This window comes from Parasteatoda tepidariorum, chromosome 4 (assembly GCF_982258835.1).
Source record: "Parasteatoda tepidariorum strain Cologne lab strain chromosome 4, Ptep-v5.0, whole genome shotgun sequence".
Classification (NCBI taxonomy): Eukaryota; Metazoa; Arthropoda; class Arachnida; order Araneae; family Theridiidae; genus Parasteatoda; species Parasteatoda tepidariorum.
Window position 1 is genome coordinate 93983667 of NC_141758.1, and position 17334 is coordinate 94001000.

The following is a 17334-nucleotide window of genomic DNA, read 5'->3' on the forward strand; positions in this document are numbered from 1 at the left end:
ATTACATGTAAATTTTGAATTGAGGTAATTCCATTGTAAATACATGCTTTTTTTTCAAGATTTTTAAATACTGCACTATTACACGCAAATTTCAAATCAACGTAAATGAATGTGATTTTTTAAAACTTTTTTTTCCGGCTGCTTATGCTATCGATTTTAAAGAGGTTCATAAAGTTGCATCATTTTTTTAAAGCGATCTAATTGTGACAAATAAGTTTTAATTGCGCTTATTCCAATGTATTTAGTATATCGTCTTGTCTTTAAGCATTTATTGATGCAGATTTCTACACGGTTTTAAAAATTATTTTTTCTTTGATTTTATTATGACACACAAATTTAGAATCTCATAATTTAGAACTGACTTTTAATAGTACAATACAGTAGGGAACCGATTATCCGGAACGATCGGGACCATCACTATTCCGGATAACTGATTTTTCTGGTTTTCTGAATCGCTACAAAAAGCCATTTTTTTTATTGTTAAACCCAACTAAAAAAAAATTTTTTTTAGGAAATAATCTTGAAAAGAAGAAAAAACGATGAAGTAATACACTAATTATTTCCAAAATGATGGTAAGGTGAACATCTTTCAAAAAAGAAAGAAAAATCCTAAAATCTTATAAGGAAAAAAAAAATTTTGTTTAAAAAATGGCGGGAAAATTTATCGAATTTCGTTCCGGTTTTCTGGTTTTCCGGTTTTCTGATTTCCGGAGAACGGGTTCTGTACTGTATTTTCAAGCCACCAATTCCATTGCAGCTTAATTTACATGGTTTGTTTTTCGTTTCTAGTCAGTTATTGTTGTGAATTTCGACAAGATTTTAAAAAATCTTGTTATTTTTTATACTATATTATGATGTGCGCACGAATTTCTAATTGGGTAATTAGTTTTTGGCAAATTCAATTGATGCCTATTCATTTTCTATGCGGTTTTGATCATCGTTTTTTCGATAATTAACTCTACTAATTTCTATACAGTTCTTAAAATCACGTCTTTTTTTTTAAAAAAAAAAAAAAAAATCTGATTTTAATATAACATGCCAATTTTGAATGCTTCTTTGACAGTCATTGCTACGAATTTCAACACAGTTTTTAAAATCTCGTAATATTTAATTGGATTTCTGAACGGTAATGACTATCTTGAATCAATGTGGGTCTTTACACATTTAATCCATACTATCTGTCCTTATTGTGGGAACAACGTTGTCACAACTAATATGGTGCCCCTGAAAGAGTGGCCACAAAATCTGCCCTTCAGATGCCTGTATGATGAAAGGTTATTCTCCAGGTGGGCATTGGAAAAAAAATAATTCTAAAAGAATATTTTTCCATAGACTGTAGTGTTAAAAGTGGACTAAATGGAGGTAAATACACTTATATATAGTATAGTCTGCTTTTCTAAGGTTTGATACAGGGAAAGGGGTGCCGGGAAGGGAGGTCACTGTGACCTCCCTTTTTCAATATTGAAAAAGTTATTCTAATACTGCTTTATAGGCCTAATTTCCCCCAGTTCACCATAAGAAGAAAATTCATCAATTGTATTAGGTGGACTGGAAAGTAATGTCGTTTCTGGGCATTTAATGTTTGTCATCAAGATTTTATTTCTAATCAGTAATGTAGTCACCGTCGTTAGCAACAACCTTTCAATGACGGATCGGGGGAAATTTTTTTTATTTTTATTTTTAAGACTGACAAATATTAAATGCGCCGAAAAGACATTACTTTCCGGTTCACGTAATAATTAATTGTACAGCTAAAAAATGTTGGCATTTGGTCAATGATAATGTTAAATGATGATGGTGTAATAATAATGCTAAACAGATTTTTGCTAAAAATTACATTTCATTTTAGTTTAAGGCACTTAAACTGTGTTTCTTATTTTTCTTGAAAAAAGGGAAACACACAAAAAACACCCTTAACTTTGATTCACCGAAAAAAAGAGCAAAACTCAGTGATGTCCCTTACCATGCTATTATGTCGATTATTAAGCACGAAACAGGCAAATGAGCTACAAAAAACAGTCACATTCTCAGGGAGAAAAAAAAGGAATACACAGGCAAAAGAAGCAAGGTTAAAATAAACACTATAAACATCTAGCATATAAAATAAAAATAACTGCATCACATACATGGAACATTAACAATTCATATAAGCAAGCAGAATATCATACTAAACATAAAAAAAAATGTTGCTCAGTGTAAAGCAAAGTTTTTGTACTAGAACAACACTGGGGAAAAAGTATTCTTTTTGTCTTCCATTGCATGAAATTTTTTAACGAACCTTAGATATTTTCAAGTTGCTGATATCAAATCTGCAATCAGTTTCTCTCTCCAAGCTAGTTTTTTTAATGACATTTTCAGTCTTATTAAATTTTTTTTTTTAATCATGTACAAGTTTTAAAATGTTATATATAACAGGGGCTCGCACGAATGCTGCAAAAAACTTCTATGAGAGTTAGATTCAATTTAAATTTCATAGGTACCAATGTCCGTAAATGTCCTCATATGCTGATACGGGCACCTTCCTATTATGAACTGTGCTTTTAAATGCGTCATACGAAGAAAGCTCCGTCAGTTGCATACAAAATTTTCGAGCATCCAATTTTAAAACTGATGATGCGACTGAACTTCCGTGGAAAGTTGTCGTAATATTTACACCACCCTGTGATATAAAACGTTTTTAAACTTCTAAATTTCAACAACAAATAGACAGTTAAAAAAATACATCTAGCGTTAGGAGAAGAGCTAATTTCAGATTGAAATTCTACATCTGAATCAGGCAACATCAAGTATTAGTATAAATGCAACAAAAAATTAGTTCCCCAGTGTAATCAGTATTGAATCAATTATTACTAGATTTAATAATACAAAATGAATAATTTTTTTTGCAAGGAATCATCTTTGGATTTCATGCTGAGTTTACAATATTATTAAAATTTTTTGATTTACTAAAGTAATTCTAAAGACATGGCAAACACACAAAAAGAAAAATTTACTGTTAAGGTTGTACTTTGAAGGTTCTGCAGTTATAACATTTAACGATTTTTAACAAATAATAAATTGTGAAGTGCAAAACGTTAAATGAAGAAAAGTGACAGTTTTGTGAAAATAAAAAGCTTTCATGATCTAATTTTTTTAACATTTGAAGATATTTCAAAGCTGCAATTGTGGAACTCTAAAAAACATGCAATATTTGAGAACTATACAATAAATTTAATAATTTTTTAAATTAATATTTAGGCTCCTTGTTTTTATGCAAAGACAATTCTTTTTTATATACTTTAAAATTAAAGCTTTGATTTGAGCTAAAACTATTTTAACTGTAGCTTTATTTATCGTCATTTATTGGCATAAAAATTTCAAAGAACATCCTTAAACAGTAAAAGTGAGGTTGTATGTTTTCCTGTTCTAAATTAGAAAGAAAATTATCTAAATAATAATCATAATATTTCAAAGCAAATGAGATAATAAATATGCTCGATTAATAAGCTCATGAAAGTGATGCTTCAGTCTTGTGGTCAGGTGCAAAACATAACTTCATTAAAGGAGAACAAAAACATACATAAACAAAAAGCATGCTCAAAATATTTAATAATGAAAAACAAAACTTTGCAAACAAATGTAAGGAAATATAAAAACAAGCAAAATACAACCAATAACTTTACACATGGTAAAAGCGACATTCAATTAAAAGCTATTTAAAATAAATAAATTTGATGCAGAAATACAAGCAGTTTTTGTTTAAAATTGAATGGCATTTAAAAAAAAATTGGGAATATATAATAAAGTTTATTCATGCAAGGTTTAGTAAAAACAACCTTAATACTTTAAAAAATAAGCCTTAATATTTCTTAATCAGCCTTAATATTTCTTAAAATCTTTGAAGGAAATGAAGTCAAATAAGTATAAACATAAGGAGTTCATAATTAAACAAGGAAAGACAAAAACAGTATTAAACAGTAAAAGAGTTCATTAAAAGTTGGTAAATTAGGCCTAAAAATAAACAAAGATGGAGAAAATTTATTGAGACTTCCGACAGTGCACCAAATCCACAGCTATTTACAGTGAAGAAATGATTAAACCCTCAAAAGAGTTTCACAAAATATCTTAGAACCATCATCACCTCTACCAGTGATTTGACCATTGAGATAAACAAAAGACTCACCGTGACAAATGCTGATCTCAAAAACCAGCTAAAATCTAGAATTAAAAGTTTCACTAACATCTATTAAACACTAATTCGACCTATTCTGCTTTAAAACATCAAAAAAATTTGGTGCAGCCCATGAAAATAATAGCTAGAGACCTTTGAAATTTACCAAAAATATAAGCATTTTGTTCACATGCCATAAAGTGCAACAGAGTACGATGGTTCGGATATATATTCTGATCTGATAATACAAACCAAGTAAAAAACCTCGTTTTTACTAAACCCATGTGACACAGAAAACTAGGAAGAGCCTTGAACGAAGAAATATTATCATCTGAATAATAACAACAAGGCAAATATATTAAAAATACTGACTTTTTTTGATTTCTCTTTTCTGTGGTTTTCAGTGACACCTCTAGTAGCTATGATTCTTCGATTTCGATGAGGTTTTTATTTCTACCTCACTTAAATATTACCATTAATGACTAATGAGTATTCTTTTTTGACTTCTGTTTCAGACCAAGATTTTAATAGTATACATTAAGGACAGACAATTAGTACAGGTTGGGGAAAAAAAAACTTCCACGAAAACACTCTTCCAAGACATTTATATATCTAAGAACAGCTGATAAAAATTTTTAAATTTAAAAAGTTTTCATAAGAAATTACCAATGGTTTTTGGCAAATATTACAAGCAATATTTTTTGACATTCACATAGATATTTAATAAAAATATAGTTGATATATTATTGCATTTTAAAATTGTTGTTCTAAAAAAAAGTTTTTTTTAATTTTAACATTTCGTATTTTTTGTGTTTTAAAAATAAATATAAAGAAAAATGAAAATAAAGATATATTCTAAAAACAATTTAATTTTGGGTACATTTCAGTTAGATGGACGAAAGTAAATTCAACAGTTCTATTTTTTTCCCATCAATTCAGTTTTTTGAACACAAAACAAAATTGCTCAAATAAATAAATAAATACAGAAAAAAAAAATTAGAATTCACTTCCACCCAATTAATTGAAAAGTACCAAGTTGTGAAATTTTTAAATTAACATGACAATGTCTTGAATAAATTTAAACAAAAAATCATTCAAAGAAACAAAAAAGAGAGGACCAGACAATCTTTATTTGTCATAAAAAGTCACAGATAACTATAAACATTCATGTGAAATACATTGGGGCTGATGAATATATATACAAATGAGACTGTATCAAGAATGATTCAGTTATTAAAAATGGTATACAAGATTTAAATTTTGTTCCTGTTTGTGCTCAAATAGTGGAGTTCAGAACAATCTTCTATTACCTTCATATTAATAATGCAGAAAGTAAAAATTGACACATAAATGTTTGGACCCGAGTATTTCAGAAAAAAACTGACGCTCTCAAATCATTGCCTCTTATTAGGTAAGCAAAGCAAATGGGATGAAATTACATTGTGTGCTGATTGCATAATTTTAGAGATATTTATTGTTTTAAAAAGTCATTAAAATTTTACTTTCCTCCTTTCTTATGATACTTCATAGAGAAATAATGAAGATAAATTAATACACCAACATTCTACAATATTCTCTATTGAAACTTTTTTTACTGGTGCTTCATTTTTTACTAATATTATAAGTTTTTTTGAGATATTTCCTGTGCTTGGAGATATCTCATAGGATCATTGGCAAAATAATTGTCAAAAGTTCATTTTTTCTTAGAAATAACTATTACTTGTAGAATCAAATCTTGTTTTCTTATTTTTTTTATAAATAAAATGAATAAATACAGATCAAAAGAACTCAGTGCAAGTGATGATATTATTTGAAATAATAAAAGGATTTTAAGAACAGATTTAGAACAGAATTTAATTTTAAATCAAACTATTTAAATTTTTACAGATTTTGTTTATTTATTATTCTTCGATTTTTTAAAAATTATATAACTTAGCTAAACAGTAGATTGAAATTCGAAGGGTAGAATTGACATCAATGAATATCTTTATCAAAGATCATCTTCAATAAAGCTCAACAATTTTTAATATTTTTATTGACATAAGTGTTTCAAGATTGCTTGTCCAAAATCTTATTTTTCACTATATTGTACTAGATATACTTATTGTACAACACATAAAGTTCAATAAGAATACCACCAATCTTTATTGATAATTGTTTTATAACATGTCATATGAAAATTGAAAAAGTTACTCAGTTAAAAAAAAAAAAGTTATTTTACAGCTTATCAATCAATTATCCAAAATCGATTTATATTAATGTTATTTCAAAAATTTTAATTAAACTAAAAATAATTAGAATAAAAGAAATTAGTTGTCAACAAATTAGATTTTACAGTTTAATTATTCACATTGATTTAGTTAGGAAACTATAATTAAATGATTATGAAGTTACAATTCAAAAAGAGCTTAATTGATCAAAGAAATAAATTACAATTCTAGCAGCATTTTTAAAGATTAAAAATATTAATTAAATTATCAATTAAAAAATTTAAACTATTAATCAAAAAACTCAAATTATCATCAATTAAAAAATTAAAGTTATCTACAATTTCAACAATTATGAACATTTGTCAATTAATCATAATTTTTTCATCTACTAAAATGGAACAAATCAAAATATTTTTTTAAACACAATTGATTAGTTCACTGCAAATATAACTAAAGAGAGATTCATTGGCCGATTTTCAAAAACACAGATTTATTCATCCCAAATGCTCTGTTTAAAAGCTAATTTAGAAAGAAAAATTATGTCTTGAAATTCTGTGAATGGAAAAAAATTTCCATTTAATTAGCAGTGCTAATTTTTACTTGGTCAAGAAATAAAGAAATAATATACTAAGTAAATTAAAAGTAAAAACGAATTTCAGTGTATTTAGAACACATCACATGCTATTTGAAACTCTGAAAAACTAAATAAGACAGGAATGCACCATAAAATAACTTTTGAAGGAAAATAAAATCAATTTTCAAACAACAAAAAATCTAAATAAGCATATTTAAGGCACACAACAGTAAGCACTGTACCATCATACCTAACAAACATTTCCATATGCTTAACAGGTGAGTATAATTTATATTATTTTCTATTGCTAGATTACACATTCGTTGTAAAAAAGTAAAACGGCAGTGCTTATTTCATTAAGCATTATATAAGTTTGCTGTTAAGTCGAAATATTATTTATTCTTAAACAAAAAACAAAACAAAAAACTATTAAAATTAGGAAACAAATTGAATAAAGTTTATATACAGTACAGAACCCGTTATCCGGAAATCAGAAAACCAAAAAACCGGAACAAAATTCCATACATTTTCCCGCCATTTTTTTAAAAAAATGTTTTCTTCCTCATAAGATTTTAGGATTTTTCTTTTCTTTTTTTTTAAAAGATGTTTACTTTACCATAATTTTGGAAATAATCATCAGTGTATTACTTCATTGTTTTTTCCTCTTTTTAAGAGTATTTCCAAATATTTGTTTTTTTTTTTTAGTTGGGTTTAAATAATAAAAAAACGGCTTTTTGTAGTGATTCAGAAAACCGGAAAAATCCGTTATCCGGAATAGAGATGGTCCCAATCGTTCCGGATAATCGTTTCCCTACTGTACTTAGTAAATGTACAGAAAGTGTTTAATGATTAAAATATGTGATCTGCACTCTTTTAAAATAGTAAAAATAATCATTAAAAATAGCTTCTGGCAATCCAGAGGAAAATAAAAGAACGTAATACAGTCAAAAACCTTGTCCTCATGAAAAAACTTACTTTTGTTATTCACTCGCATGTTTAAGTAAATCCAATTTATTGATGACTAAAAGCATTTTATATTTCATCTAAACTATATAGAATTCATTAGGAAAAAAATTAAATAAATAAACATAAATAAAAGATTCTTTGTAAAGATTTAAGGTGTATGCCCCTTAAAACTTCAAGATAAATAAAGATTTTTTTAAAAATAAATAAGTTTTTTATTCTTGCTTCTAAAGCATGGAACAGTAGTTTCCATGTGCATTGAATTTATTGATTTATTTTTAATACAGAAAATAGTCACTTTCAGAAAAAGAGATGTATAGTAATTCTGAAACTGATTTTTATATTAGAAAAATATGCAAACTTCATTATTGCATAAGTCAAGCATATTAAAGCACTGCACTTGAAGTAACAATCATTAGTTTAAATTTTTAAAATTGACTTACAACTTGCTAGAAAACGTACAATAATGGTGATTTTGATGAATAGATTATGATTAATATAAAAACTAAAGTGAATATTAAAACATTAAATTCTTATAAGTTATACAAGAAAAAGACTACATTATTTGTGCAATGAAATCGAATCATAAGCCCTAATCAAAACATAATTAATACTAAAGATTATTTTAATTAGTTTTTGCTAAAGATATAAGGTTCAGGTTATAACTAAATTTTAAGATTGAAATTGAGTCATAGTGTGAAACAATAAATCTAATTTCAATAACATTTGCTTATTAAAAATACACATAAAAATTAAATAAATCAAACTTCCCGATTTCTACTAATTTTGCGGAAGAAGTATAGACAGACAACACAATTGTGATTAAACAAAATATTTGCAATGAAAAAAACATGAATTTTTCAAACTGTAGTAGTAATTAATACAAAAAGATATCTACAGCAATTTTTTCTTCTTCTTTTAAACAGATATTTAAGTTTTAGACAGGGTCTATTCTTTTAAAAAGTGGACTAAAAACAAATACTCCTTAATTAACTGAAGTTAATTAGCATAATATGCTCTGAACTAAATTTAGTACATTTTAACTAAAATAAATAATTTTACCAATTCTAAGGTAATTGACAAAAAGAGTATTTTGCTGCTTAGTGTAATCAAATTGAGTGATTTATAAAGTTTTAAAATAGAGCACTTTTAAAGAAGTGGTTAATTATAAAATGGTAAACATAGTGCTGTACATGTTATCAAGATTCCAATAATTCATATAAATTTCTATCTCAAAGACTATGATATATTATATTTTTACAGTAGTAAATGCTTGAACTATTAATGATTAAAAAATCCCATTTATCACAGATAGGTATATAAACTCATTTTTAAATGTCCAATTCAGTAAAAGGATTTTCACCTCATTATTTAAATATTAATTTTTGTACTATGCTATTAAAATTGTATTAAAATATCATTTTTAATGAAGCAAATAATTATACTTTGCATGAAACAAAAGATGAATTAAGATTATTTATACTTGCAAATTAAAATTTAAATAATTAATATAAAAATGTCTTCAGTAATAAATTCTTTCTCAAAATAATAAATCCTATAACAATAAAAGTACCTATTTGCAATAGATAATAAATATAAGACATAATTAGATTTTTTTTGTTGAATAAAATCTTCTTAATTTAGCAATAATTATTTTTTACTTGTTGATTAACCATAGTGAACAATAAACCTTTATATCAGGTTTTGGTTTAAAAACTACAGTAATTTTTCCCCCAATTCTTTTTAAATGAATTTCACATAATGGAAGATATAGTACACAGTAACAATTAGGAAGAAACAAAAACTTTAACAAGTCATATTACAAATTTTTTGTTAGACTGGTGTAATAGAGAGCTTTAAAACAGCAATTTAAATGTATCAGATCAGTTTAGCAATGTAATACATTTATTAGAAAATAAAAGAACAATTAAATCACAGACCATAATAAATACACAATCAAACTGACGAAACGAAAAAATAAGTTAGTGATAACATATAATCATAACTGCCAACATAAAAAGGAAATATTCCAATAGATTTTTGAAATACTGCAATTTGAGTTCAACAACTGTACAATACAGTCGAACTCGTTTATAACGAGCTCGGATTTACCGAGGGAAACGAGAATATTTCGTTGGTTCAATGTTAAGTCTATGGAACAGAAGTCTTTTTTTCAAAATGATAAGAAATGCGTTAGTTGTCATTAAATTAAGAAAAGTATTTAATTAAATTAATTAATGTAACTAAAGTAAGTAATTATTAATTAAATTTTATGTAAACTCAATCATTTGACCTCCCAAGACACCCCCCCCCCCGGTTGCACACCAGCCTTAAGGACCCCTTTATTACGAGCACTCGGATTTAACGAGTACATGTTACGGTCCCTTTTTGCTCGTTATAAACGAGTTCAACTGTATTTAAAATACTCTAGATTGGGAATTAATACACAAAAGCTGTATCAGTTACTTAGGTGCAATCAGTTACAGCTATAAATTCTACAGATTTTCTAGCTAAGGTACTGTGATGCCACAATGGGCATTACGTATTTCCTAACTTTTAAAATTTCTTTAATTATTTAAACTTATTTTTTTAATCATTATTAATCAAATTATATTTAAATTAAATCAATTAATAAATTTTTATAAAGCAAACATAAAAGATTTTATTCCTTTCATATCGATCAACGTAACAGCTAACTTTTCATTTCAATACTAATGCAGACTTATTAATTCACTGTCGCGCCTAATCGAAAACAAAAATCTATTTATAGCTCTTTATTATTAATTACTTACCACAAATATGTTTCAGTTACAAAATTATACTAATGCTCACAGTCTTGTTGGCGATTCACGATCGCCAAAGTATTTTCAAACCTAATATTGGTTATGGGGGGTTGGCTTTATTTTGGCTATGTAATCTTTTGATAATACGCCAACCTTGTATCTCTTTTCCATGCTGTGATTCTTCCTTGGTTCTCTTTTCCATACTGTCCATTGGGAACAAATTCATTTACTTTCAATTTCAAATTTGTAGCGACATTTTGGGCCTCCCAGTCCCAACCGATGAATAAAAAATCTCAACTGAAAACATTTATGCTAACTAAAATCTTGAAGTAAGAGAATGTTTTATCTTGATCCCTTTAAGGGACTTCTTTTCTTCATTATTTCTTAAAATTTTTGAATTATGGCCATTTTTAATAATTAATAAATCAATTTTTCTCAAACGATTTCATTTATTTCTCTGAGACAATTTATAATTAAATTACATCAAAATTAAGATGTATATGTAACAGTCAAAAGTCAATGATTATACTTCAACTACCACTAAAATATTAGTAATGGCGATCACTGCCACCAAAGATACAGATCAAAATGATTGATTTGTTAAAGTGCAAAAAAATTACACTTTAACTAATGAGCTAATATGCACATTACCTACAAGCGCTTGTTAAACTTAAAATAAAAATCTCTGCTAGAGCAACAGTAACTTTCGGTAGCATCTTTTAGATCAATAGATTTTGCTAAAAATCAATTTACTAAAATCAATATAGTAGTCAACAGAATCAAGCGTCAATCCCTTTAAAAAAATATAAAATAAAGCTATTGGCTTAAAATATTATTACTATTAAGGAAATTAACTCAAGTCATTTATTTATTTTTCAACATTTAAAGGATTAAGTGAATAAATACAATCAACAAATGAGTTGATAGAATAAGAGAAGCAAACTTTTACTTTAACAATATGGAAACCGTTTACTATTCAGGAATTACTATTGGATTACTATTAAGGAAATTAACTCAAGTCATTTATTTATTTTTCAAGATTTGAAGAATTAAGTGAATGAATACAATCAACAAATAAGTTGATAAAATAAGAGAAACAAACTTTCACTTTAACAATATGGAAACCGTTAATGCGTCGAGGGAAATTGTGCGGAAAGAAAAAATATAGTTTTTGCACTTGAACAGATTATTCAAATTAATCTGTAGATCTAGGTAATGTGCAACTTAACAGCTTTCAAGCTTTAGCAACAACATGTACACTAATAATTAAAAATTTAACTGCAATAATTTATGATTGATATCAAATGGGGTTGAATATAAAATGTTTTCATTAAGTCCTCTTTTAATTCATTTTTTCATTTTAGATAATTATATCATTGAATTTAAAAACTGAAATTGCAAAATAGATTAAAAACATTGAAATTGATCACTGTATATGAGAATATACTTGAGAATTATATGAACAATAATACTTATTTGAATACTCAAGCAATAAACTGGCGCAAAAAAAAAAATTATTAAGTTTTATTTTTATCAGAAAAGAATTTCAAAAAATATTTAAAAAAACTGGCAGAATACTGGTAAAATCCAGAAATCTTTTGGAAAATCCAGTTAAGTTGGCAGCTATGTATAATACTAATCATTTGGATTTCTTATCTCAGTCTATAATTATAGGAGTATTGAAAGAGTAATTATAGAGTATGAGTAGAGGAGTAATTTTGCATCATTGCTGTTCCAAATGATTTTTAAGTCATGATGCAAACTACTTTTTTTATTGTATACACGGAGCACAAATATAAAATTATGCACACTTATTACTCAAATAATGAATTTGATAGGGCTATATTAAGCACCAGTTTAAGGCACATAATTTAAAAATAAAATACGTGCATATCCTTTTAACCTCATTCTTTTGATTTTCTATTAATCAAAAATTACCATTATATGGTAAAAAGAGAGATATTCAAAATTTCGAAAACAGAAAAAAGAATAAACAAAATATCACAGAAAATAGGCAGCTTTGTTTAAAATTTAAAAGCCACGAATTTTAGCATACTGGCTACATATTACTTGAAAGTTATTCAATTACTTGAAAGTTATTAGAAAGAAAAAAAAATTACGGATAGCCCAAACAAAAAGTTGACATGTACGATAGTGCCTTAGAATACAGCAGAGTGACAATTTAGGATTCTACAGGAAAGTAGAAAAAGGGTGCTGCAAACTGCGCACAACTGATTAACTGCTTTGCATGAGAGTATTTAATGTGAATGTAAAGTTGTGCTAAAGATAGATGCTCCCAGAACATAATAACCGCAGCTAAGATGTTGATGATAAACGCACTTTGTTTTTTTAAAATTCATTTATTTAACTTTTTTTTTTACATTATTTTTTATTAAATATTTTTTTTTAATGAATTCCGAAAATTTTTCTTGTGAATTAATTTGTTCCTTAACGAATTAGAGATTATTTTGCATTAAATTTTGTTACTTAAAACAGCCTCCAATAACAAGTGATGTTCAACTGAGTTTTTTCAAGTAATATGAATTTCCCTTAGGCATTCTTTTAATTTTAACATATATATATATATATATATATATATATATATATATATATATATATATATATATATATATATATATATATATATATATATATATATAAACATTTGATAATTCAATGCAATTTTGATGCTTTCGATTATAATTAAAAATTCACAAATTCTTATTTATCTTTATCAAATACTTATTTATTAACATTTAAATTTGTTCATAATTCCCAGATATATTTAAATTATTGCTTTATTTTTATTAAATTTATAAAAGCAAATTCAGATTTCTGAGTTTTTTTTTCTTTTAAACAATTAGTATAAAATGTATGTGAAAATTTGTAAGGGCATTAATTTTTATTTTAAGGTTATTTTTGATGTTATGTTTCAATATTTTTACACATTTAAGGACAATTTTTTAGGTCGTACAACATCCTAGCCTTGATAATAACACACAAGTGTGTGATTTTTGGAGGCAAAAAAGCACATAATGCAGTATTTATTATTAAAGGTCAACTGCGAAGAATGAGCAATGTCTAAAACAGAGATAACTAAAGTAATCAATCAATTTAAGTTACATTTTTGTGATAATGGAAATATTTATATCCCAGATGAAATTATAGCACCACTTTTTGCTTAAGCTGAAAATATCCACAGTTATTTGCAAGATGCAGCCAATGAATTATTAGTAGACCTTGAAGCAAAGCTGCTTTTTAATTCTTAATTATGTCTTTTTTTAAAATTAAATTGGGAGTAAATTTCGGATGTGTATGAATATTACACAAAAATATTCAAAACTTTGTAATGCACCATTTAACTTTTTTATTTGCATTCCCAAGATCACACTTGAATCCAGTTTCAGTCATGTTAATTCTATTATAAAAAAAAACAGAGAAATAAATTGAATGTGGAGCTCTGAGGGAATTTATAACTGAAAACAAATTTTAACGAAGCATTGCTTATTTGAGTTAAATTATCAAGCACATCGTTCACATTAATTTATGTAAACATTTGATTTTATGAAAATAAAACGAATCAATGTTTTTTATAAAGGAGGTTGATGAAAGAAGTATAAAATTTTTGAGGATCAATGATCAAAAAAGTTTGGTGGGCACTGATCTAGAAGGTATAACTGTGAACAAATGGTGTTGAAGTTTTCAAGATGGACAACCATCAATATCGGATCTGCCAAAATTGGGGCAAAGAAAACGCTGATTTCTGAATTGTTCTTATAGATTAAAAATAATAAAAGGTGTCTTAATAAAAGATGTTTTAATGTAATGATCTTAAAACAGACTTAAAATGCCCAATTCTAAACTGGTTATAAATCAGTTATACATAATCTTCTGTACACCTCTACCTGTCTTTAAAACCTTGAATAGTGGTGTAATCATGATCGTCACATGTCAACTTTTAATTTGGACTACCTTTATAGTTGAAAATGTACTGATATATGTAATTACTCAATTTAAATTAAACCTTAAATGTCAGGGAAAAAAATTATTCATGATGATGCAGAAACAGACACATTCTCAATATACAAAGAATTAATAAAAAAAAGAAATTTTCTCACTTACGCATCTTTAAAATACTTGAAATAAAAGGTTCAAAGTTTACCATGAACACGTAACTACAGCCATATCATTCCCACAGTAATGGTATAAAGCAGACATAACAAATTTTGCTGATTAAACCTTTAACTGTCAATACAAACTTAGTCCAACAAGGTTTTCTGTTAAGCTAGTTTTTTTCCCCTTAAAAAGGGGTTTAGACAAGAAACTTCAATTCAGTTTCACTTAGCTGCTTGACAGTTAGTTGGTTAAAACCAAATATATACCACATACAACAAAGAAAAAATTTGAATTTCATTCTAAATTTTTAAATAAATAATAGCTAAATTGATTTAAAAAAAAAAGGTTCAACATTATTTGTTTTCATATCAATCCTAATTACTTAGGACTTCAACGTAAATTATTCATTTATATACACTTTAAACACATATATACACATCACATTTATAAGCTAAACGTTTAAATATTCATCGATATTAAAAGTAGATAATTTGCTTAAAAATTGATAATAAAAAATGGTTCCCTATTCAAGTCATAGTTAGATAAATGAGATAATCATAAAAGCAAAGATGGAAGAAAAAAAAGGAAGTGTTTTCAATATAACAAGTGTTATTATTTTCAAGGATATAAAAATTACCTATTCCAATTTAATTTAAAGCAAATAAAACTAAAAGCCAGATGTTAAAAGATAAAATTTAAATGTGATACATTACCATTGTAATACAATTACTATTATATAACAGTTCACAGAATACAATAGAATTATATTATTTAGCTAAAATATGAATTTTATGTTACAAATCACTCTCTACTGTAAGAGGTGGTGACCCTACCTGCCAACCTTGAGGCAACGGGTCGTGGCGGACGGTCAACGTCATTTCGTAAGTCGGGGCTAGGAGAGCCATCACAGCATCTTTATGTGATGCTTTACTAACTTCAGCACCATTGACCTATGAAACAATGGAAGAAAGTGTCAGTTTATTTAAAATGCCAGAATAAATATAGTTGCTGGGATAAAACATAGATTTTCAAAGATGGATGATCACTTAAACTGAGACACTGCAGTGTTTATTATAGGTTTGGGATTATCTCCTTTACCTTTATTGGTACCGACTATGACCTCACTTTTCAAGAGATTTCCTCAGTGACGAAAAATAGACCGGCAGGTCTAGCTCTCCCCTCCTGCCCATCCCTGGTTTTGTAGGAAAAGACCAGGATGTGCATTGGATCTTGAGACTGACAGACAGGCTCAAAAGGCCGCCTCAAGACTTATCAGTGGGCACCTAAAATGCATGACCTTTAAATGCAGCCGCAAAGTCTTCCCAACGTGCACGAAGTGCCATTTGATGCCGGCCTCCCCCGATCACATCCTCGATTGCTTGGGGCTCGCTCTTACGAATATTCGTGATAGCCCATTTCTGGTGCTTGACTTTGCTAGAGATGGATCATGGATTTGATCCAGCTGTCGCTAGATCCTGAAGGATTGGACACAACACAACAACAACCTTTATTGGTAAATCTACAAAATACAACTCTTTCAGGCAGCCATAGATGGTAGTACCTTACAACGAACGATTAAATTTCAAAGTGGTCGTATTACTCTATTGGTCAAAGAGAAGAGCACCATTTGTGGGACAGGAGAAGGTATGCATTAACTGGCGTTAACACGCTTTTGGAAAATTAATGAAATTTTGCATTTAAACAAGTTAACTATTGATTTTATTACAGTCTCAAGATATATAACTTCATTAATTTTCAAATGTGTTTTATAGTCTAATATTTTGAAATAAATAAATAATAATTTAAATAAAGAAATGACTGTTCAATAAAAAACAATAATGCAATTTATTGATCACTGATGGTAAGAAAAATAGTAACAGTACTACAGTGGTAAAGTTTTTATAAGACTTCAGAGGTTATTAACATAAATAATGTGACTGAAGTATTTTGTTTTGTTACAAATGTTTAGAATGTAGAAAGCATAATACTAAATAAATATTTCTTTTAATTATTAAAAATGAGAAGAAATACTATTTACATTCACACAATTTTGTGATAATTTCTATTACAAAAGTCCTGAAAATAAAACTGATATTATATAAACATTTATAAAAATGAAATAAGTCCAGAGCACACATAAAAAGGAAATCTATAGCCGAAGTTAAGTAAACGCCAGCCAATACATAGCTTCTCTCTTCCTTCACGTTGTGATATCATTTTCAACCAATAGCGTCATCCGGCCACTTTGAAATTTAATTGCCAGTCACCTTACATCCCACAGCACTACTCATACAAATCCAACTTACTGAATGACAAACTTTAGTGCCCTTAATATGACACCAGATGCAGTCTAACTAACCCATCATATTCCATGCTTCAGGTGACACTTGAAAAAACAAACATAATTGGACTACCCAATGTGAAGACACAGAACTGCAATAGTAACATCACACACAGCCGCTCTAAAGTAATATTTAATAAAGTAACCTAGTGTTTTGAGACTGGGAACATAAAAGAGATTCCATTATAAGCAGCATT

General features: G+C 27.4%; 1 protein-coding gene across 1 annotated transcript in view; it reads right to left on the reverse strand.

Moving 5' to 3' along the window:
• The window catches only part of LOC107436583 (protein lap4), an 88543-nt gene that overhangs the window by 23173 nt on the left and 48036 nt on the right, over window positions 1–17334 (reverse strand). Inside the window, exon 26 of the mRNA XM_016048347.4 lies at window positions 15630–15746. Coding sequence (XP_015903833.1) covers window positions 15630–15746 — 117 coding nt within the window. The remainder of the gene's footprint in view (window positions 1–15629; window positions 15747–17334) is intronic.